This window comes from Sceloporus undulatus, chromosome 3 (genome assembly GCF_019175285.1).
Source record: "Sceloporus undulatus isolate JIND9_A2432 ecotype Alabama chromosome 3, SceUnd_v1.1, whole genome shotgun sequence".
Taxonomy (NCBI): Eukaryota; Metazoa; Chordata; class Lepidosauria; order Squamata; family Phrynosomatidae; genus Sceloporus; species Sceloporus undulatus.
In genome coordinates, this window is record NC_056524.1 from 234,687,670 (window position 1) to 234,710,876 (window position 23,207).

At 39.3% G+C, this 23,207-nt stretch overlaps 1 protein-coding gene across 1 annotated transcript in view; it reads right to left on the reverse strand.

The window, feature by feature from the left end:
• Positions 1-287: 287 nt before the first annotated feature.
• DNER (delta/notch like EGF repeat containing) overlaps positions 288-23,207 on the reverse strand; it is a 187,189-nt gene continuing 164,269 nt past the window's right edge. Inside the window, exons 9-13 of the mRNA XM_042460451.1 lie at positions 17,346-17,468; positions 14,501-14,614; positions 10,405-10,536; positions 5,847-6,093; positions 288-1,354 (exon numbers count right to left, since the gene is read on the reverse strand). Of these exons, the coding sequence (XP_042316385.1) occupies positions 1,243-1,354; positions 5,847-6,093; positions 10,405-10,536; positions 14,501-14,614; positions 17,346-17,468 (728 nt within the window). The 3' untranslated portion in view covers positions 288-1,242. The remainder of the gene's footprint in view (positions 1,355-5,846; positions 6,094-10,404; positions 10,537-14,500; positions 14,615-17,345; positions 17,469-23,207) is intronic.

Here is a 23,207-nt window from a genome sequence, read left to right on the forward strand (position 1 = left end):
CTATCATATCATTCAATTTAAATGTCCACACTTGTATCATATAGTTGTTTTACATATTACAAGCCATATTAAGCCTATCCACACTAGGTAGTACAGGCAAATAGAATTCTTGTAGTCACATACGAAAGTGTTCCAAGTGTATAAATACAGTGTTTTTTATTCTAGCAATGCCATGGCTGGTTCCTATTAGGCAAATGGCTTGGAGTCAAGGGCACTCATTGGCAAATGGTTATAAGAACCTCCATTACTTTACTTCTGCAGAAGACAAAACAAGACCAGCTACAACCTTGAATTGATCACATTTATTCAATATTCTTTGAAATAAGCAAGAATTTTGAAGCACATAAGCAATCAAATAGAGCCACACACATATAAATATGGTGCACTATGAGAAATACACAATATTGAAACAAAATAATACTGTACTTTAACAACATTTGAGAGACAAATTGTTCAAATTATAGGTTTTGTTTACTCGCACTATAAAAAAAGTTGACTTTTTAAAGAAAAATATAATCCCAATAAAAAGGCCTGATCCTGAGCACTGCTAAATCAGGGGACATCACACTATCCACTCATTTCAAAAGCAACAGGATCAAACCCTTTGTTTGCCTTAACAGGCACTTCAATTATGTATCATTTTTACAAAGCTTACCTTGATTACTATTACAAAAATGACAAACATCAACTCAAGAGTATGTTCAGCAAGGTTCAGGAACATAATGCAGAAATAGCTTAAGTATCCATGCACAAAAGAGGGAGAAAGCTAATTCATTCAGTTTAGGAGTAATAATTTTTACTAGTATCCTTTTCACAAACACAAACATCTCAGACTTCATTTTTCAGTAATGGATATATCAAGTTTTACATTTTTCCTAACTCTACTGAGAATGCTGGCACTGTTATGCTGAAGAGAATCTTGTCATTGCTTAATATATTCTGTCGGTAACAACCACACAGGTTCATCTTCTGAGCTTGGTAGAAGCACACACTATTGTTAAGATCAGAGTTTCTAAAGCTGAAAGTACATTAAAAGGTAAACTGTGAACTTCACAAATTCAGTTTTAAAATATTTCCCCAAACTAAAAGCTGCAGAAAACTTGTTCTTAAATAATCTACAGAAAATTTTGGAGCAGATAAACATTTTAAATTTCTTACACTTTCTTCATCTTAAAAATATTTGAATTAATTCAGTAGCCCATCCTTTTGAAAAATAATACCCCAAAAAACACCTGAAGTAGATTACAAATCTTTTGTTTTAATCAGTGTGACCAATGGTTTGTCATCAGGACTGTAGTCTTCATAAGCAATTGGAGTTGCATCATACATTGCAGGTCGAGATTTCTTTCCAAACCTAAACCCACAAAAATAAGGAAGAAAGAGAAGCAGAATTAAAAAATAGTTAATACAAATTATTGGAGAAGATGATAATGCTTGATAAAGTGGAAGACAGTAAGAAAAGAAGAAGACCACATTCCAGATGGATTGATTCAATCAAGGAAACAAGGGCCTCATACAGACAGGCCAAAATAAAGCTGTTTCAGGTCACTTTGGAGGTATGCTGTTTAAATAATGCATGCGTACCAAGAGCCCGGAAGCCACCCCAAAGCCATGATCCAGTCCTAAGGACTGGTGCACAGCTTCCGGACTCTTAGGACACATGCATCATGTAAACAGCATACCTCCAGAGTGACCCGAAGCAGCTTTATTTTGGCCTGTCTGTATAGGGCCATAGACCCTGAGCTTGCAAGACCTGATCATAGCTATTGATGACTAGAGCTCTTGGAGGGTTCTCATTCATAGAGTTGTCATAAGTTAAAGCCAGTTAGATGGCAAATAACAACATACATGTATTGGGGATCTGCTGACTTTCTTATGACACATATACTTGCAAACTCTATTTAAATTTGTAGACCCAAGTATATGTGGCGTGAGAACGTATTGACTAAAATCTTTCAAAAAGAGTCGAAGGTCTGGAACAGACGGGCACAAAAGAGTGGCCCAAGTCTGCTCTGGCTGAAAGCAGATTGAAACCTCACTGTCTGCATGGCCTGCCCCCAAGGCGGGCCATGGACACAGGGGCCAAGTGGCACCACTAGGAGTCAGATTATCCCAGCTCCTTTTTACTCCAGTCCTAAGGACCAGAGCATGGCTTTGATGTGTTGTTTAATCAGCATGCCTCCAAAACAGTTGGAAGCTGCTTGATTTGGCCCATCAGTTTCACCCCAATGGTTTGCATCATCTTCAATATTTCCAAGATTGTAAGCTGGATCTCACAATTTTTGAATTCACAATTACAATCAGCAGTGACCAAAAATGACCCCCCCCCCCAAAAAAAACCCTACCTATGGGTCAGATAGTGACACAACTGAAGGATTTCCTAGGTGCAACAGAGCAGGGCACTGGCAAATGATTACTGTAGTGCTCTCCTGGTTCAAGGGCATGTTGAGACAAGCAACTGTGGCAGGACCCTGAGGTATCTAACTACCTATCTCAACATGTCTTCTGTCGTTATGATCAGAAGATCACACCAGTTGCCATTTCCCAGTATCCCAATCTGCAGTACTCCAGAAACTCTTCAGTTGGGTACTAATGAATAGTCACTGATAGCCTTATTCTTCAATGGATTCCCCATAAAATATCAGAAGGTAGTTAGCCCATTGGTGGACTAAGGTGCACCTTTCATCCATCATATGCAAACAGAAAGTAATCCTATTCTAGGATACATAGTAAGTTCTTCCAAACCTGGAGTGGGCAACTGTGGCTTCCCAAATAATTCTGTGCTGCACCTTTCAATATCCCTCTTAAATTGATTATGTTGGCTAGATTTGCAGTCCAAGAACATCTGGATGGCCATAGCTGCCCACTCCTGACCTTAAGGCTCTCCCTTTTAGGAAGGAAAATAAAAATGTCTGCTTCTAAGCAAAATGGATGGAGGGTCTGTTCCTTGATCTTCACAGAAAAATGAAATGGGCTTGCCACTAATTGCCCAATCTTTTTGGTTTTTTTGCAGTGAGAAAAATGTACATGCACGTAAAATTCATAGAAGAAAACATGTCATAACTGTGCAATTTCAGAACAGCAGGAGATAGCAATTTCTGCCTGAAAGATTGGGATAAAAATTACTCTACTCCTCTGGCTCATTGTTCAGCCACAAAGAAAAGTGAGAATCATCATTTGAGATGAAGATACCTGTTTAGTACAAACTGAACTTGGGTAAATTTAAGAAAAGAGCTTGCATTTGCCCCATGTCTATTAATATTTATTTGTAGGGCCAGATTTAATTGCTTCCAGACACATAGCTCCTAGCATTACCAATCTAAGTCATGCACAATTATTCCATATTTTTTTTAAAAAATTAACCAATGTCTTATGTAAAGGAAAAAAAGATGATTGATGTGATGGGAAAATATGAGAATGTTAGAAGTGGAAGACAAGCTGCGGACACCTCATCCAGAAACAATCTTGTTTAAAGGGCAAATGCAATCATGTATATTGATTAACTGGCATTTCAAAACACTAAGACAAACACTTTTGTAAATTAAAACTAAACAGAAGCATACAACACATACAGTGCCTTTTTAAAAAAAAGCCCCATCAGACTAAGTAAGTTGTCGGAAGATGGAGCGCAAACTTCAACACTATAATGTCTTTGAGAATTGCTTCACCAGGAGGTAGTCCAGATATATTTTTAATATTTTCTGATGCTATCTTAAGTGTTCAGGTAATCATAGATTGGATTAATCAAATAAATACATTGCTCAGTTAAACTCAGAGAGTAGCAATGGCTTGTAACCCTAGTGGAATCATGACTCAAGGACTTTCTATGTTTGGATGATGAGTTTTACAGAAAGCAGAGTTAGTAAGAAAACAGTCACTTGTATCTATTAAGGAAAAACATATAAGACTAGGTAAAGAGAAGCATGCTAGTAAAAAGAAACATGAGGTTTTCCCTCTAGTGTAAGTAAATATTTTACAGCATCATACAGAACTGCATGTCTCAAACAGCCACCAAATTAAAAACAAAAACAAAAACCAGCCATTCCTATGTTCACACAGAAACTTGGAGGACTAAGTGGCAGGATTCCTAAACACAGGAAAATGTTTGAAATTGTGAATGGATCAAACAACATTTTATTTATATTGTAAGTTTGATCATTACCAGTCTTGGCTGCTAAGGTGCAGTAGAATGGGATTGATTGGGAGGCTCCAGGGGATGGCAAATGCCTCAATCTGTCTGAGGTAAGTGCCTGTTGCTTGGAAAGATGCTGAAGAGAATTGCCCTTGACACAAATTTATGTGAGAACTATTCCCTATTGCTCATATTTCTTTTTTATACAAGGTGTTTGAGTGTGTGGTGGCTGGGCAACTTCAGATATTCTTAGATGAAATGGATTATCCAGACATATTTCGACCTGTTTTCAGGCCAGAGAATGCCATTTCAATGGCATCAGTTGCTCCCAGTAATGACCTAGTTTGGGGAAAAGATGGGGAGTGCTACCATGTTGATTTTCTTGGATCCTTCAGCAGACATTAACATCACCAATCAAAGTATCTTACTTGACCAGTTCTGCAGGATGGCAGTAGAAGGCACTGGCTGAAATCCAGCATCAGAGGCTATGAAACATAACTTTACAATGATGAAATCATGTCACTGACATGATCCGCAACATTAGGAGGAACTTCCTGACAGTAAGGGCTGTCCGACAGTGAAACACACTCCCTCGGAGTGTAGTGGAGTCTCCCTTCTTGGGGGTCTTCAAACGGAGGCTGGATGGCCATCTGTCGGGGATGCTTTGATTTGGATTTCCTGCATGGCAGGGGGTTGGACTGGATGGCCCTTGCGGTTTCTTCCAATTCTATGATTCTATGCTACACAATTGTGATGATGCACAACTAGACACCACATTCTGTTGTGAAATGGGAGCTCCTTTTGAGCAACAAGACATATTGTATCTCAGGACAATGTCCATGTTGTAGCTCCCCTTGTGCAATGGTCCTAATGACATAGTTACATCTCCCCAAAGACTTTCCTGCTTTGGCATTTACAAGGGGAATAATGAGGTTTGGTTCTTCCTGCAATTACTTTTCTTCTATTGAACTTTAACTTATCTTCTAGGAGGTAGATCTGCTGCTGTTCGCATTTTAAGACTTTTGGTTGATGTATTTAATGCTTAACAACTGCATTCTTATTTTTTTGTATGTGGATTTTGTGCATTTTCTTCCTTAAAGGTTACTGATTTGCTTTAATTTGATTCTATTGTAAGCCACCTTGAACACTCAGAAAGAGTCTCTAAAGTAGGAAAAAACCAGACAAATTTGTTTGGGATACTAGAGGATGCAGTTAATCACTTTAACCCACAGATTTCTCGCAGTAACTAATACAGCACAAACATTAAAGTTTTAAGCAAAACATGTGCTTGAAGACTTTGCTCTAATAAAAATGTGTAGAGCACAGGGATAATGAGTAAGCTGTGTGTGTGCATGTATGTTTGTAAAAACTAAGGACAGAATCACGTAGGATTGAGTCACAGATGTTCTGTAGCTCATATAATATGGCTCTCATACTGCAAGTGAGCACTCACAGGAGAAGAAAATATCTATTTTTAATACACATATTTCAGGAAGCAACTGTCTAGCTTTGCCTACATCTAGAATGCTTTTCTTCTATATGATGGAATCTTTTTTTAGTGCAGAAATACTTCATCATGTGGCCATCATGCATAATTTTAAGAGGTAAAGCCAGGGCATATGTTTATCATCTTGTCTGATGGTTGGGAGAACTAGATCTCCCTTATATTGCCCTTTTACCCTCTCTCTTCCTCCCCCTGTTCCCACAAACAAACCTGGCATGCCGGATGGAGGCAATGGCACTACTGAATTCACTGTCAATGCTCCTGCAGTTGTAGAATTCCTCATATGCTGGCCTAGATGAGCCCTGATACTCAATGCGGCTGATGCGACAGATGCCCACAATTAGGATGATCAACATCAGGACAAATGCCACACACAGGGCTCCAATTATGATGTAGAGAGAATGGCGTGGCATGTTCGTCAGGCTCTCAGCCATGTGTCCAGACTTCCACTGTAGATCTGAAAGCAAGAAAATCATTCAGTCCTGATTAATAACCATTCAGTTTCCTTATTAGCACAGAATGAGCATACTGCTTCACTCAGGTCCAACATCTGTGCTCACACTTTTTCTTAGAGCTTGGACATTTACTTTAAAAGGGATGGTTTGCTTTGGGGAAGGTTTTTCCTCCAATTTGTATGTTTGCATGCATTTGGCCAATATTTTGGTAAGATTTTCACCCCAAAATCACATGAATTTTTTCTGTAATGCAAAAAATTCTGGGGTTCAGGGGGCTTGTGAGAACAGGTTGAAGGGTTCAGAAGCTGCAAAGGTGCTACCCAGGGTCTGCATTGGGTCCATGTCCTGAATTTTCCCTACCCATATTTTAAACATTTGTTCAATCATATCATCCTTATCTTGAAGAGACAAAAAAAATGGAAGAGGCAAATGAAAGCCCATTTCTTACAATGCATTTCTCCTGAAACAGGGACAGCACCTATATGTACACACTTAACTCCCTCTGGATCCCTTAACGAGCTATGCTACTTAACTCCCAGTAAACCAGGCAATTACATTATCCCTACTCATGAGACTGAAAAATGGGAAACATGAGTACAAAATCTGGCAGATTACTGAGAGTATATCAATGAATATTAGATGCTGGGGACACAAGTAGCAGGCTGTCATGTCCTCATGTCCTTCCTGGCAACTTTGAGGAAAGACTAGCTAGGCCTTTGTCCAGAATGCAAAATGGTTCCTCATTTATCCTTACAAGAACACTTTAGTAATGATGGCATATATAATCTACAAACACAGGAAATAGGTTCCAGAAATCATGAGACAACTAAATGAATGAGGTTTGACACTGGGTGAGTGACTAGGATCATTTATGATAACTTAGGCCCAATAAGGACCATAAAGCGGTGTACTCACACTGATACTAGGGTTAGGGTGTGCGCACCAACCGCATGATCCCTAACCCTAGTACGTGTGGACAGTGCCATTGTTACGTGGCATGTCCACACAGAACATGAGACGACAACGTCATGCACATGCCACGTCCAAACGAAAAGGCATATGTGTGATGTCTCCGTGCTGCCCCAGACTGCTTTTCATCACGCAAATCATTCCCATGGCAACCAAACAGCCATGGGAACAATGCCGAGGTGGCCCCTTTCTCCAATGGCTGTGGCTTCCGGGATGTCCAGGGGCATGAAGCCCCAAGGACACCCCTTTTCTGGACCACAGAGAAGTGGCATTTTGCTGCTTCTCTGTGGCCCGGAAAAACGACGGATTGGGGGCGCAGGGCTGCAGGTGAGGCTGCCCTGGCCCCAATCCGGAGTGAAAAGGGGAGGGTGCAGGCCGCCCCTTTGGGGTGATCTGTACGGCACCATTTATATCTGTTACATTTATTTGGTTTGTTATACAGGTTTAAGGCTATATAGCCACTCTGAGAGCCTTTAGGGCTGAAGGGCAGGGTATAAATACCATAAATAAATAAATAAATAAGGCTGAGATATAAGCATAACACAGCGGCAATATTCTACTGATTGTTCTTCTGGCCAATCTACTAGCTATTCTGATGGCCTTCCTATTTTGTTTGTGTGCGCGTAGGCTGGTACTATGAAAAGCATAGCCATTAGTGTTTCTTAGAGTTGAGCTGGCTCAGGATTCTAACCTACTATTCACTGTGTCTTATTCTCAGATATAGCACTAATCGTTTTCATGGCAACATTATGATTGCCTTTATTAATCCTGGAAATCCATTTAAAAATAGTTTTATTTTACTAATAGTTGGGAATGTTTACTTATTTACTTAATATGCCATCTTTCTCCTTGTACCAAACTCAAGCCAGCTGTGATCCAATTTAAAACAAAGTACAGCTATGCCACAAGGAAGCATTTGGCAGAATCGTTTAGGGCAGTTACAAAACTTAACCTACAGTTACACACTTGTAACTGCTATGTGGTCATGATCCCTATGTAGCCCCCAGTTAGCCTTTATTAACTAGTTTGTTAGCTAGTTTAGAGGCTACTTAAGGATTGTGAAAGTCTACCAAACCTCACATACTAGTAAGTAGCTGCTGGGATTGAGAAGATCCATTCCCCGGTCAACTGAGAAGCAGCAGCCTAATGTTACCACCAGCCCCTCACATGGACTATCTCCATCATGAGAGAGATTTGCAACAGGGGGTTGGGGGAGTCTGGCCATATGGAATTCTTCAAGTTGTCTTTATTACATTGCCAACATTCAGTTAAATTAGACAATTTCATTCCAAAAAACTGTAGATGTGTACAATACAGTTGGTCCTCTGTAATCACAGATTCAACCACCCACAGCTTGAAAATATTTTTTTAAAAATCCCAAAAGCAAACCTTGATCTTGCCATTTTATATAAGGGACACCATTTTGGTGAGGTATTCAGCCTGGTTTGTCAGACACCTCTGGTGCCTCGCCACACTACAAATCCCAGGATTCTGTAGGACAGAGTCATGACAGTGAAAGTGGTACACGTTCTGTGATGTAGCTATACACTTAGAACTTAGACAGACTAGTATAGGAGGATATGGTCCTTTAGATAGTCTGAACATCTAAGGACCTTATAGAGCATAATCAGTAATTGGAATTGTGCTTAGAAACAGACTGGCAGCCACTAGAGTTGTTGTAACAAGAGAGTTGTGTGCTCCCTGTAACCAGCCCCAGTTAACACTGCAGCTTTTTAATTAGCTGAACTTTCTAAAAAGTCTTTGATGGCAGTCCCATGCAGGCCACATTGCAGGTGCAACCTTTGGGAGAATGGCATGGCTTCTCTACACAAATATAAACTGAGTTACATTTTGTACTCATGTCACTTATTCCTTATCTGGCAGGAATAAAATTGACAGGGGAGGTGTCAGGAGAGATCCCTCTTTGAGCTATATTCAGCGATTGTCTGTAACTTACACCTGAAACTGAACTCTTTATGGCTGTGGAACTCAGAATCCTGACTAGGGTTTTGAAATATTTGCTATCATGCCACATCATATCCTGTAGGTAATAAAAGCATGTGGCTTCAGCAATCTCTTTCTTTCACATTAAGCCATTAAATTACATAATACTATCTCTATAATACCAAAGCACTGCCTGAAATGGATTTCTGAAGACTTATTGCATGTCTCAGGATATTAAATCCATCTGTCAGTCAGCCTATTGTCTACCATGTAAAGAAGATAATGCTGACACCTGGATTGCTTCCTCAATTAAGTAGATATACCTATTTTAGGCATTAGTATTTCTTCCTCAGCAAGGTCTTGCAGACTTCATTTCTTCATTTTATTTAAGTATATAGTATTGTGCTCTTCAATTTAAAAAATAATAATCTCAGCATTTCCAAAGAAATAAAAAAAAAGTGGACTGGATCTTTAGACATCTATAAATGCAGTTCTATCGACTTTATATTGGAATAAATCTCAAAACTCTGCCAGTTTGTTTCTCTAGCGTTAATAGCAAGACAGACAAATGTGGAGAACAATGGCTTTGTTGTGCTATTTTAAGCCCTACTTAAATTTACGCCTGAGTACAGTAGTCATGTACATGCTAAGGAGTTCATAAATGGAAACTTCACCTCTCCTCTTTCCAGCAGCACCTGAAGATTCTCAAAAACCTCTCTGAAAGGTCAGGGGGATCCCCTGGAGAGTTAGGGATATGGCGGGGAAGGGGTCACGATAAGATAGAAGAATAAAATGATGACTGGTGCAGGACCTGAGAGTGGTTGTTGTCAAGATCTGTCACCAAGACTAGACAGCACTGGCTTGGACAATTTCCCATACAAGGCAGAAGGATGATACTACACATCTGTAAATAGATATCTTGGCATTGTTAGTGCTATGGGCCTCCAGTCAAAAGAGGAAACTGCATTAAGCAGGCTGTTTGTATAACCCATGAGGCTGATGAACTTCCACTCCATCTACTTAAATCTGTTGGTATCTGTTGTCAAAGTTTTCACTGTCTAGGTACCTTCACCCTTTGCAAGTTAGTAAAATTTGAAAATTAATATAGTTCAATTCATTTGAGTAGTCTACAGAAGTCTACATGGAGCTTGGGATGTGTATAGAAAACAGTCAAACAGAGATCTGAAAGTAGTACAATACACAGAGGGGTTTATCACCCACACTGATATTTTTCTGTACTGCTATAACCTCTTCTAAAACTCTGCTAATTCATTTGTCTAGAGTTAATGACAGGACAGACAAATAAGTTATGTGGAAAACAATGGTTCTGTTCTACTACTTCAGCCCTACTTAAATTTACTACAATAAACCCACACAGTGGCAAATCCACTAATACTTACGTATCTCACAATTTGCTCCAACCCATCCATGTGGACAATGACAGATATACCCATTGGGTTGGTCTATGCACATTCCACCATGATGACAGGGGTTACTCTCACAGTCATTTATATTGATGTCACACTCCTCACCTTAAAACAAAAAAGAAAGACAATCCTGTGTTGTAGATGTAAAACAATATGTCTGCATCCCTTTCTATTTCAGACATGCAGTCATATCACCTGTGATGCACCAACTAACATGCTCCTGGTAAGGAGCAAATTTCATTCTTCAGCAAGCAGTTCTTACAACTATCACCTTCATTTCATGTTACTTGTTATTAGAACAAGATCTCCCCAAAGCTGAAACAGGAGTGCAGGGATGTAGCGGGGGGGGGGGGGGGCTTGGGGGGCGGGCCCCCCCCCCCTTAGAAAAATGAATGGTGTGTGCTGCTGTGCCACCGCACCCAAGCCCCATTATAATGGTGGCACTTGGGAGTGCTCCTTGACTCGTCGCTCCAGTTGTCATCTCAGGTGGATGCGACGGTCAGGAGTGCTTGTTATCAGCTCCGACTGATACGCCAGCTGCGTCCCTACCTGGACCATAGGGACCTTGAAACTGTTGTACATGTTCTGGTAACCTCTCGACTGGATTTCTGCAATGCGCTCTACATGGGACAACCCTTGTACCAAACCCGGAAGCTACAGTTGGTGCAGAATATGGCAGCAAGATTGGTCGCTGGTAGCTCCAGGTCTGACCATATAACACCTATTTTGAAAGATCTTCATTGGCTGCTTATTCGCTTCCGGGCTCAATACAAGGTGTTGGTTTTGACCTATAAAGCCCTAAATGGCTTGGGCCCAGGGTACTTGGAGGACCGCCTCTCCCCATACAATCTGCCCCACACACTCAGAACAACAGGGATGAAACTGTTGGAGGTCCCTAAGACACGCCATGTGAGGACCTCACAGAGGGCTTTTTCTATCGCTGCCCTCAAACTTTGGAACAATCTCTCTGTCGAGCTCTGTTCCACCGCGTCCTTAGTTCTTTTCAAAAAGAACTTGAAAACATATTTATTTCTGCAAGCCTTTCCACCATAATCACTTTATTCTTTGCCCCTCTATCAACGACCCTGAATTGTGTACCTGACCTGCCCTTGTACTTCTACTTGATTGTTGTTCTTTTTTAATGCTGTTTTAAACTTTTTATCGATATGCTTTTATCTGTATTGTAAGCCGCCTTGATCAAAATATTGGAAAGGCGGGATATAAATAAAATTTATTATTATTATTATTATTATTATTATTATTATTATTATTAGTCTGGACCCCCCCTCCCCTTCCTAAAATCCTAGCTACGTTCCTGAGGAGTGGACAGCAATCAAAACACACACTAATGCATCTGCACAGCAAAGCAATCAAACTTTAGCAAGTGGCTTGAATATGCAACAGAATCAGATCATTGTACGTATACCACAAAATGTTTCTCATGCACCATCTTTTGTTATTGTATTTCAGTTGTTAATGGGGCTCTGTGAATGAGCTGAAATAGCTGAAATTTTTCCTGTAGATTAGAAATTAGGAACTGGTTTGCTAGGAACTGATTTTTTTTTTGAAAAAAAGCTCTTTCAAAATTACAAAATAAAATCTTACAGAAACCTTGCTAAACAAATAAGCCCACTTTAAGGGTAGTTGGTCCTGAGTGAAATATTAACTAGTGGCTCCCATAAAAATACAAAAAAATGTATCTTCATATAATTTAATAAACTGAATGTATTACTGATGAAGAAAGGATATAAAATTGGAAAAATGTAAGAATCATGAGGATGCCTTAAGGATATTGAGTTTCAAGTTTCACAACAACGGCACAGGAAATTGGAAGTGACCACTTGAGTAATAAAGTTCAGTGATTCTCTGAGATTCTTTACAGCCTATCAATATTAACTACAGTGAAATATTTCATGGTTAGATTCTGAATAACATCCCCCCATTAATCATTCCATGGGAAAATGAGTCATGTGTATAATATTTAAATAATGTGTATAATGTTTAAATCAGTGTGTTTACTGCATCCAACCAAACCAAAGATTCATTTGAGCATACTCATCTAACAGCTTGTGCCAAATTTCACTTCAAAATGAACTGGCACTATAGGTAGATGATAATTTTACCAATTGATAAACAATATGTAAACTTCATCTGGCACACAAGGGCCTTTCTGCTGCCTATGCCAGTGGCCAAATCAAATGTCACAAACAATATGGAACAATGATCACATACTAAGGCGTAGATGGAACCAGTAGAAATGGAGAAAAAAGGGGAAGAAACTGCTATCTGCAACATCAACAGAAACTAGTGCAACCCCACACCATCCTCTTTAAACTATAAGAGAATGGTGGGGGTTGCACTAGTTTCTGTTGGAGGAAATGTTTGATTCACAGGAAGCCAGAACTCAACAATGTTGCATTTCTGGCCAAGGTTAGAAATTGATACAACGACTACATCAAAGGTAGGCACTGCTGGTCCAGCTGCAGTTACTAAAGTAGAATTAAGACCAGTCTGCACATTCCAGTACATTAGCTGTATATTCTGTTATACTCAGGGCTAAAATGCGTATTCTTCAGAGCAGGCATGGCTCTAAAGTATAACTCCTCCCATAACCTTATCTGACTTCTGATGGATGTCCCAAATTTAATCAAAGCACAGCACATCTGCCATATTTAGCACTACTCAATTATTATACTGACTTTCTTGTCCTTCGATATAATTCTTTGTAGTTTTCCAAAGATCATTTTCAAATGCAATCTTGTTTCAGAAGGATATTGACTAAATAATGTTTTAACAGCCTAGTACCTAACTAAGCTCTTGTTAACAATTTGCTTCACATTGGAGCAGTACTATATCAAGTCAGTTCGAAGCAAGAGGAACAGGTTGTCAAAGCCAACCCTAACAGCACTATATCTACTGGCAAAGAAGGCTTACACTGATTGTCAACTAAATTGATTATTTCCCATGCTGCCTTTTTATTCCTGGGCCAAACATTTTTGAAAAGTTAAAAAGCCAACATTAAGCTAACATTATACAATGGTGAGATAAATATATTGTAGCTGAACAAATACACTAATTTATGGACAATATTTATTTGAGGAAAATATATTACTTTCTGTTAAAAAAAACAGATCAGCTATTAATGTGTACAATTTTCCATCATAAGAACAAGCAGGACTACTTTTAGGAAAACACATACCTAACATGATTTAGGCCAAGTCTGTTTCAACTACTGGCATCCATTCAGCAAGTACATGGTTTATCCATTTTATTTAAAATAATTTTAATTGGCATCTCCCACTATATGACAAAACACTCGCTTTTGAGATTGTTGTTGTTATTGTTGTTGTTGCCAGTGTGGCCTAGTTGCCTAGAGCACTGGACTATAACTCTGAAGACCAAGATTCAATTCCCAGCTTGGCCATGAAACCCATTGGGTGATCTTGGGGAAGTCACATGCTCTCAGCCTCAGAAGAAGGGAATGGAAAACCTGTTCTGAACAAATCTTACCAAGAAAACTCTCTGCTAGGTTTACCTTAGGGTCACCATAAGTTGGAAACAACTTGAAAGCACACAACAACAACAACAAAAACAAGAACAACAATCTTAAAAACTACAGATGGTATTTGAAGTTTAGCCAAGGGCTACAAGTGACCCATACTTACTTAGAAGTCCCATGTTAATATTTATCCTAACACACTGGTCATATCTTAGAACAGAAATAGCCTACATATGGAGTTTAGCAAAGGGAAGAAGCCAAGGTTTTTCTTCTCTTCAAGAATACCTACTTTCTCTCCCCTGTTTTGTACTGTTTTTGTCAAAGCTTTGAAGAATATCACCTCGTCTTTGTCATTTTACAGTAAACTATCTCTTATGAAAACTGCCCATTCTTTCATTAGAGGCAATATTTCTCCAACCAGGTCTCCTGATGCATTCTGCTGAGACTACTGCCCAAATCTTTGACATTTCATGGAATAATATGACATACAAGTGCTACTGAAAGTTTGGACACTTTTTCATGCAATCTGGTACATAATGACATAGATTGGGCAATTTTCAAATAACTTGCCTGTGAATCCAGGTGCACAGATACATGTGGCATTGAGCCCTTCACTGTCACAAGTTCCTCCATTCTGACAAGTGATGTTAACGCACGGATCTTTGTACAATTCACAGTGCCTTCCTGAGAATAATAAGTGAAAGTAGATGACTCTTCACATTGTAGGGCTGATAACATATATAGCAACCAGGTTCACACAGTAGTATAAGCTAGAATGTTTTAGAGTTGAGGCTTAGGAGGAATAAGGCAGACTGCTGAGGAATCCTGCCTCTTTGCACCTCCTCCAAGCTGAAATGGCTATACAAATGACAACCCTTTCCATCTATAGTTTGCACATTCTGATGTGTGATCGCAGGCCCCATTCACACTGGCACTTTTGTGCCTGGTAGATCTGGGCAGATTCATTAAGCCAATACCGAATCTGGCTCAAATAAAAGTTCACACTACATTTACCCCGATCAGTGCAATTTAACCCAGCCGAAGTTCACACTGGCTGAAGTACTGATTTAAAATGGTGCCTCCTTATCAATTGCAATCTATCACCTTCGTGGTTTTTTTTTGTTCTGTCAATCAAATGATACACATCTACGCCATTCCAATTTTTTGTCATTGATGGTGACGTGTCCCTGGCACCATTTCTATTGCTAACTCAGTCAGTAGCCCACAGTGGTGTGCAAGGGAAGAAGAAAAAAATCAGATCTCTTTTTTAAAAAACCTTCTCAACCCCTTCCCCCTTTCCAGGTAAAAAGAAGGAGAGCAACTAGTAAGGAGGAAATTGTTCACTGCTAAGAAGGCTTGAGAGCCATTTGTGGCCATTAGCAGCATCTCTTCCTTTCTCCAGAACTATAGCAAGGAAGGAGAGACAAAGCAGAACAGAAAAAAAGTTTCCTTTCTCATGTGAGCTCTCAGTCATGGAAGAACCACCCTGCACAAGCAGGAACAAAGTGCAAAGCACACACAAAGCAAAAAAATAAAATAAATAAGCAGCCAGAACATTCAAGCTGGAAGCACCCAGCTTCAACCCAATATCACCTCTTCTCTCTAAGGAGTCAGAGGAAAAGAACCAAACCCTGCAGTTAACCTCAAAGGAAGTTTGCTCTGGGCAAAGCCTGCCCCTTCCTTTCTCTAACACCAGCAGAACCAGACAGGTAGAGAAAAGGATCCCAGCTTTTTCTCTGTCACCTCCTCTTGTCACTCCAGCCGCAAGCCAGCAAGAGAGAAAGAAGGGAACACACACCCTTTTCCACACTCCCCTCCCACCAAAGAGACAGGGAAAGACAGAATGCAGAATAATCCAGTACCCCTCTTCCTCAGGAGCCAGGACAACAGAACTGAAAACTGCTATGATCTCAAAGGAGTTCACACACACCCTTTCTCTCGTTCACAGCAGTCCCACACATGACAAAGACAAGGATCCCAGCCTCCTCTGCTGAGAGCCCCCTCTTCCCTAAACAAGCACACACCCTCAGAGTTTCCCCCTTCACATGCTCCCTTCCAGTTCCAGCCCCTAAGCAGACAAAAGAGAGAGACAGGCAGTGACATAAAGAATCCATCTTTCTTTATTCGTATCTAGTTAACAATACTCCCAAATTCTGAATCCTCAGAAATGCAAAGGTTTGCAAATTTTGTCAAAAGAAAAAAAACCCAGAACATCTCCCTTTCATGATTGGCTTTGGCGGAGAGCACAAAAATGACGCTGCCCATGCACTCCAACCTGTGAAAAGGGATGGGCATGTCCCGTCCCTCTGCCCACTAATCCCTCCCTTAAAATGACCTGGTGTAGGATCAACCCCAAGTTCACATTGCCAGCACTCAGGGAAACCCCGGGTTTTGGCAAAAGAAATGGGGAAAATGCCATTCCCAGAAAACTGGGGACTTGCCCCAGTTCCATCCTGATCTGGGTATGCAAAAACCAGCACCAGTGTGAACTACTAACTTTTAACCCAGTTTGCAAAATGGCTTATAACATAGTGTGAATGACCCCTTAGTTGGTTTTGTTTGTTTGTTTGTTTGTTTTCTAGGTCTTCTTCCTCTGAAACCACAATTCTAAAGAGTTCTCAATAGTGGCATCCACACAGTCTCACAATACCTGCTGCACAATACCAGATTATTGGTTGTAGGAAAAAAATGAACATTGAGTTTCTTTTCAATGTTAAAAACACAATCATAAGTTTTAACATGGAACTCAGTGTAATGACAAATATCAGGGCTCACAAGGCCAAAGTCTTTTGATTCAAAGAGACTGTGTCCCCATGTTCCCATGTCCCCTCCCTCCCTCCCCCCAATTGGTTCCCTAGGAGTTTGGATGCATCATTCACAGTAGCTGGAAAGGAAACCAGGAACAATGTATTGTTATCTATCCCTGCTGTAATATTAAACTATTCCTGTTGAAAACCTATTGGTCCTGAATGGGCAAGAGTCATTAGCTTTACCAAATGCCCACTCTTGTTAGAGATCAAAACTACTGAAAATTAAGTGGGCTTTTAAAATTATTATTTAAAAAATACAGATCCATAAAATGGCTTTTTTGGACTCTCCTTGGGGATGTTATTACAGGGACTGTTGTATAGTATATTATGTAGTACAGTATGTTATCCCCATGTTATCAGCAGCATCATTTTTCTAATGAAGCCTTCCTTCAAACTGGTGCCTTCCTGATGTGATGCTCTATAACTCCCATAATCTCCAACCAACATGATCAATGGCAAAGCATCCTAGGGTTAGTAGGAATTCCAGTCCAATACATTGGAGGGCAGCAAGTTGGGGAAAGTTCTAATATAAGACAAAGAAAGCTACATTAGATATACAGTAAATCTACAAAGTCAAGTGTATGTTAGAGCAGAATGCCTCTTACCTTCATATTCAGGAAGACATGCACAGTCATAGCTATTGACCAGGTCCCTGCAAGTGGCACCATTCTGACAAGGGGCAGAAAGGCATTCATTGTATTCCTCCTCACAATAAAGTCCATGGTAACCTAAAATATGCAACAAAAGAAAATGGAACACATCATGCAAGTGTTCTGGTAATAATTTCACCTTCTTGGAGGGGGCTGAGATGATGTTTGAGGCTAATAACAATACACTTATAACACCCTTACAGGCAAAGTAAAACCAGTGGATATATACAAAGATTTTGGGAACTAACGTCTATAGCCTCTTAAATATTCTACAGGTTGAATACAGGCTGAGTCTGGAATCCAAAATGTTCCAAAATCCAAAACTTTTTTCATGCAGGGCTGAGAAAGTGACACTTTTGCTTTTTGATGGTTCAGTGTACACAAACTTTGTTTCATGCACACAGTTATAAAAATATAGTATCAAATTACCTTCAGGCTATGTGTATAAGGTGTATAAGAAACATAAATAAAATTTGTGTTTAGACTTGGGTCCCACCTCCAAAATATCTCATTATGCAAATATTCCAAAATCCAAAAAATCTAGCCCCAAGCATTTTGGATAAATCAGTCTATACTAGGAAACATTTTTGTCTGCTAAAGAGGCAACCAAAGGGTCTTACCAAAAATCTACATAAATCAGTAATGACTGTGTATTCAGGATTCATTTTTGTACAGCACATAAGTGATATAAAACTTTAATTTTAATAATTTAGTATTGCATAATATCACTTCATACTTTAACTAGACCCCCATAGCAACAGAACTCTGACGGGTAAATCAAATAGCGAACTTTATAATGTTCATAATGATAGCAAGTTGTCTCCTGCCTGTAATGGATAAAGCCATTGAAAGCCCAGAGATTCAGCAGTTGACATCACTGATTCAAATTGGTACTGAAGATCAAATAAGAGAGAAAGCTGTTTTATACAGAAATAAACAGCTAAGTACAGAAAAGTGCAACCATTTTTTTCAGCCAGATGTTGGAGCAGCTTATATTAAGCCTGTTTATTATTCCAGAAAACAATTGTTTCACAGAATAAGGCAATGATTACACATTCATGTAGGCCCGTTACAGACCGCCCAAAAGGGGCGGTCTTGGGCCGCTGCCGGTTGCAGCGCGGGGAAGCCGCTGCAGCCAAACCGTGCGACTCCCCCGCGCTGTAAAAAAAGGAGCGCGAAAATCGCGCTCCTTCCGGCAACCCAGAAGAGACGTCGCAAGTGCCAAAGCGTGCACTCGCGACATCTCTTCCAGGTTTAGACGTCCGGACGCTGCGCGTCCGTTACGTCAAGATGGCCGCGCCCGTCTGTATAGGGCACCGCCATCTTGCCGCACGGAATACGCGCGAGGGGCAAGGCGCGTCCAGAAGCGCCGCCCCTCGCGCGTACTCCTGGCGCAATGACAGCGCCGCTTAGGCCCGTCTGTAAGGTGCCATAGTTTCTTTCCTTACCAATCCATTCTATTTCCCATTCTTAAAAGAAGTTAATTTTGATTTCTATGTTCAGAAATAAGGACTTTTTTGTTCCTTATTCCCACCACCATGCTTCTTGCAAAGTCTCTTCTCATATATGGGAGCCACTGACTAATTACTGCAGTGCTAAAACCTTCATTAATTTCCATCAGATTAGTGCAGAATCTTCTTGCAAACCTTGCTTAGACACTGCATAGCAGTTATGATTGTGAATTATGCCAATTATTGTCCTCATTAGACACTAGGCTTCAGCTCCATGCCACAGCATTTATTTAACTAGGGAGACCTTTCAGTTGCTATACATTTAGATAAATCACAATATTCTGTGCATGTACACAAGGTTCATCAATTAAAGCATATGGGACATCCTCACTTAGATTTTTTTTTAAATCCCACATTTGTCTGAAGGTAGTCTGGAGAGAAGATCAAAATACAAAACCACCAGTAATATACAGCTGTCCATCTGTATCTATGGATAATTTATCCATGGATTCAAGCATTCACCCTTAGAAAATATTCAAAAAATGTATAAATTACAAAAAAACCCAAACCTTGGTTTTGCTATTTTACATAAAGGACACCATTTGACTCTGTCATTGTATTTAATGGGACTTGTGCATTCATGGATTTTGGTATCCGCAAGGTGTTTGGTTCCAGCAGACACCAAGGGCCCACTGGAGTGTTGTTTTTGGCTTGGAACCAAAGGTGATCCAGTTGCTTGGGTCCAAAATTTCCTGCAGTTCAAACGGAAGACACTTCTGCATACACAGCAGAGATCAATGCTCTCCACAGAGAGAGAGAGACACACATTTGCCTTTAACCTCTAAAGTGTGTTTCCCCCTGTAAGAAGATAAGAGGGCCCTCCAGAGCAGCTGTTGGGAGGGAATCAGTAATTTGCATTTGAGTACATAAAAACCTTCCACTCACAAGAAGTGTAATTGGATCCAAGCTTTTGTTACTGATGAACAACAGTACTAATGAATTACACAAGGCAGCATATTTAAACTGGAGGAGGCAACTGGAGGATCTTTGGTTCCAAGCCAAAAATAACACTACATTTATTATTACTGGTGATTATTGCCATTACTTTGGCGTCATAAGGAAAAAAGAGCAGCTCCATCATGTCTTGATCCCAATAGCTGAAAACATCCAGTCTAGCATCTAAGCACCACATTACAGTGGTCCAGAATGTAATTTGAGGTCAATAGTCCTTATTTTTTTTAAAATTCTGGTCTTCTCCTTTTAAGTGAGCACTCAAAGTAAATCCTATCTCCTTAAATTCATTTTATTTCTGCTAGATACAGTAACAACAATGCTGCTAAAAGAAAAATAGACACGGAAATACATTTTAAATGCTTTTAAATTTTATGCTCTCTCATCCTCATCTTGTCTGAATATATGAAATGGTGGTCCATTTAATTTAAAGAGAGAAAAAAACAGTCCACGATCCCTTTCACTGTAAGTATCAAAGCCCCCAAAAGGGCCAGCATGGTGTAGTGGTTTGAGCATTGGAGTATAATTCTGGAGACCAGGTTTGAATCTCCACTTGGCCATAGAAACCCACTGGTGACCTTGGTTAATCCACACTCTCTTGGCCTCAGAGGAAAACAAAGGCAAATCATCACTGAAAAAATCTTGCCAGGAAAACCCTGTGATAGGTTTGCTTAGGGTCACCATAAGTTGGAAATGACTTGAAGGTATACAACAACACATCAAAGCCCCAGCTAAACTCTGGATTATACCACGAATCACACATAAGGCACATGCAGTGTGAAACTGAATATATTACTTGCAAGCAGTTCTAGTAACATCTGGTCAAATGTGGAACAGAGACCTGAAATAATGATCAAATCTCCAATTAACTTGTTTTTAAAAGAACATACAATGAGTTACAAAATTCAATGAGGAGGGATGCAGAATAGTCTCACCATGTTCTAAAAATAGATTAACTGTCACTGTTTGGTGCAAATTGTCACTAACAAAGTAGAAGAAACCAGAGAGGTGCTGTATGTACTGTATTCTCATTTAAATTCCTGTTTATAAAATAGAAATGCTCTTGCAAATGAATTAAATGTAACCCTCAATATATATGACTGAATACACACACACACACACACGACTTTTTGTTGCAAATATGCATTGCTTTTAGCAAATACTCTGATGTACTTGTTAAGTAAATGATGGTTCCAGAAACACGTAGCAACTTGCTTTATAAAGCAATCAGGCAAAGATCTCATTGTATAAGGGAAATGTGACTTTATTTTCCACTAGAGGGCAGCTTCTACCTACCACACTTCTTAAACTTCAAGAAGGGAGGATTTTGAATGCTTTCACTCTGCTAGAAAGAGGCTAGAAAGAGGTCGATACCAGCTCTCCTGACAACTGATAAGGAGAAGAATGAGAAAAAGCCCTAGATAAAAGACAAAAGAAACTCTTTCCCTATGCAATGGAAAAAATCATGTCCAAATTAGTGTTTGTGTGTGCGTCTTTTATATACCCTAACTGGAATTATTTTTAAATGCTCATTTAGAAGAGGGTTTTTTTTTAAAAAAAAAACATGTGACCCCCCCATCTCTATTCATGAAGTGATACATGCATAGCTCTGGTGCTGTTCTCCCCTGTCATGCAAAGTCAGCTGTCCATGTGAAACTGAGTCTGGCAATAAGGAAAATCGTTGCACTTAAAAATATATTTATTTATTCACTGAATTTATATCATGGATTTGTCTCAAGATGGGATTCCAAAGAAGAACTGGTCTCATCTTCAATCATATCTTCACTTTTTGCCTGCAGGAAAGGGAATACTATTTCATCTACTGGCCATTATTTCCTAGTGCTTAATGGAAAATATGAAAACAACTCTGTGGTACAACCAGTGAGTCCCTGACTGTATGCAAGAGCCTATGTATGTACAACCATATCTTTCATATCTTCTGCTGGGTGTACTGGCAAGTCTCCTGGACCTATTCCTGTTTCCCTCTTTGCTCATTGAGTTATGATCAAATGCATAACTCACAGTAAAAAGCAAGACTAGAGCCTGTCTAAAGGGTCTCATGTATTCAAAGCCAAGATATTTATAATCTGGTTAGAAAAGCACACACTGAAGTGAAGCTACTGACCTTGGGTGATGATGGAAGGGGATTTACTGTTACTTTAAGTGCAACTGTTTTCACTTCCTCTGGTGTTATTGAAATGATGCCACTGCTTAGTTAGATAAATCAATAAAAAAGCAAATATTCCAGCTTTCCACCCCTTTTTGCTTGTTCAACAAAAACTTCCTTGTGGCAGGCAAGATCAAACAAAACAATCAATCAGAATACCCAACTTCTAAACTGCTGGATCATCACATAACATTCTTCAGTGTAGTTCTGGAAATTTCACCCAACAGCTTCTTTAAACTGCAATTATATATAGATATAATGAAAGTATATCTATATACATATACAGTCAGTCCTCCTTATCCATGGATTTTTTAACCACAAATTCAACCATCCATGGCTTGAAAATATATATATTTTTAAATAAATTTTATTAAGAATTTAAATTAAAAACATACATCCTTATAAATTCATCTTACAATTTATTCTAGTGCATTTAATACATTAATTATTCTATTACTATAGCTTAACTTCATATTACAATTCTCAGGTGAGATATACATACAAAGGAATGTTCCTTAGTGTGTTGCTTGGCTGGAAATTTCACTCTTAGAATTTTCTTAGAATTCTCCTTCTCATTTCTTTCCCACTGTGCTGCTTCTTCCTGTTCCTTTTCTTCCCTTTAATCTCTTCCCTATTCTTTCTGCACTTTCTCTTCCATCTAATCCATTCCTTCTCATTCTTCACATTTAACACATGGCTTTCATAATTTAGTCTCCCTTGTTTTCAATTTATAGATATCATCTGTATGTTTGATTAAAAGTTTCTGATAAGTTATCCAATCTATATCTTTTCTGGTTTCGCTGGAAAATATTTTTAAAATATATAAATTCCAAAAAGCAAACCTTGATTTTGCCATTTTATATCAGGAACACCATTTTATTGGCACTGTATTTAATGGGACTTGAGCATCCACACATTTTGATTTCCATGGGGGTTCCCTAGCATATACAGAAAGCAGGCTCCTTAAGGCATTAAAATCTCAAAATACTAATATAAAATCACTCAAAATACTAATGTAAAATCACCATGAAAACACAAATGATATACTTGTGCCAGTTAGACGTAAACCATACATCCTACAACATTATTTCCCTGAACAAGTTCTTCTCTGCCATACAAGATACAATTTGCCTTACTTTCTCATAAAAGACTTTCTAATCATTATTTTTTCACCAAATTCATTTGTTA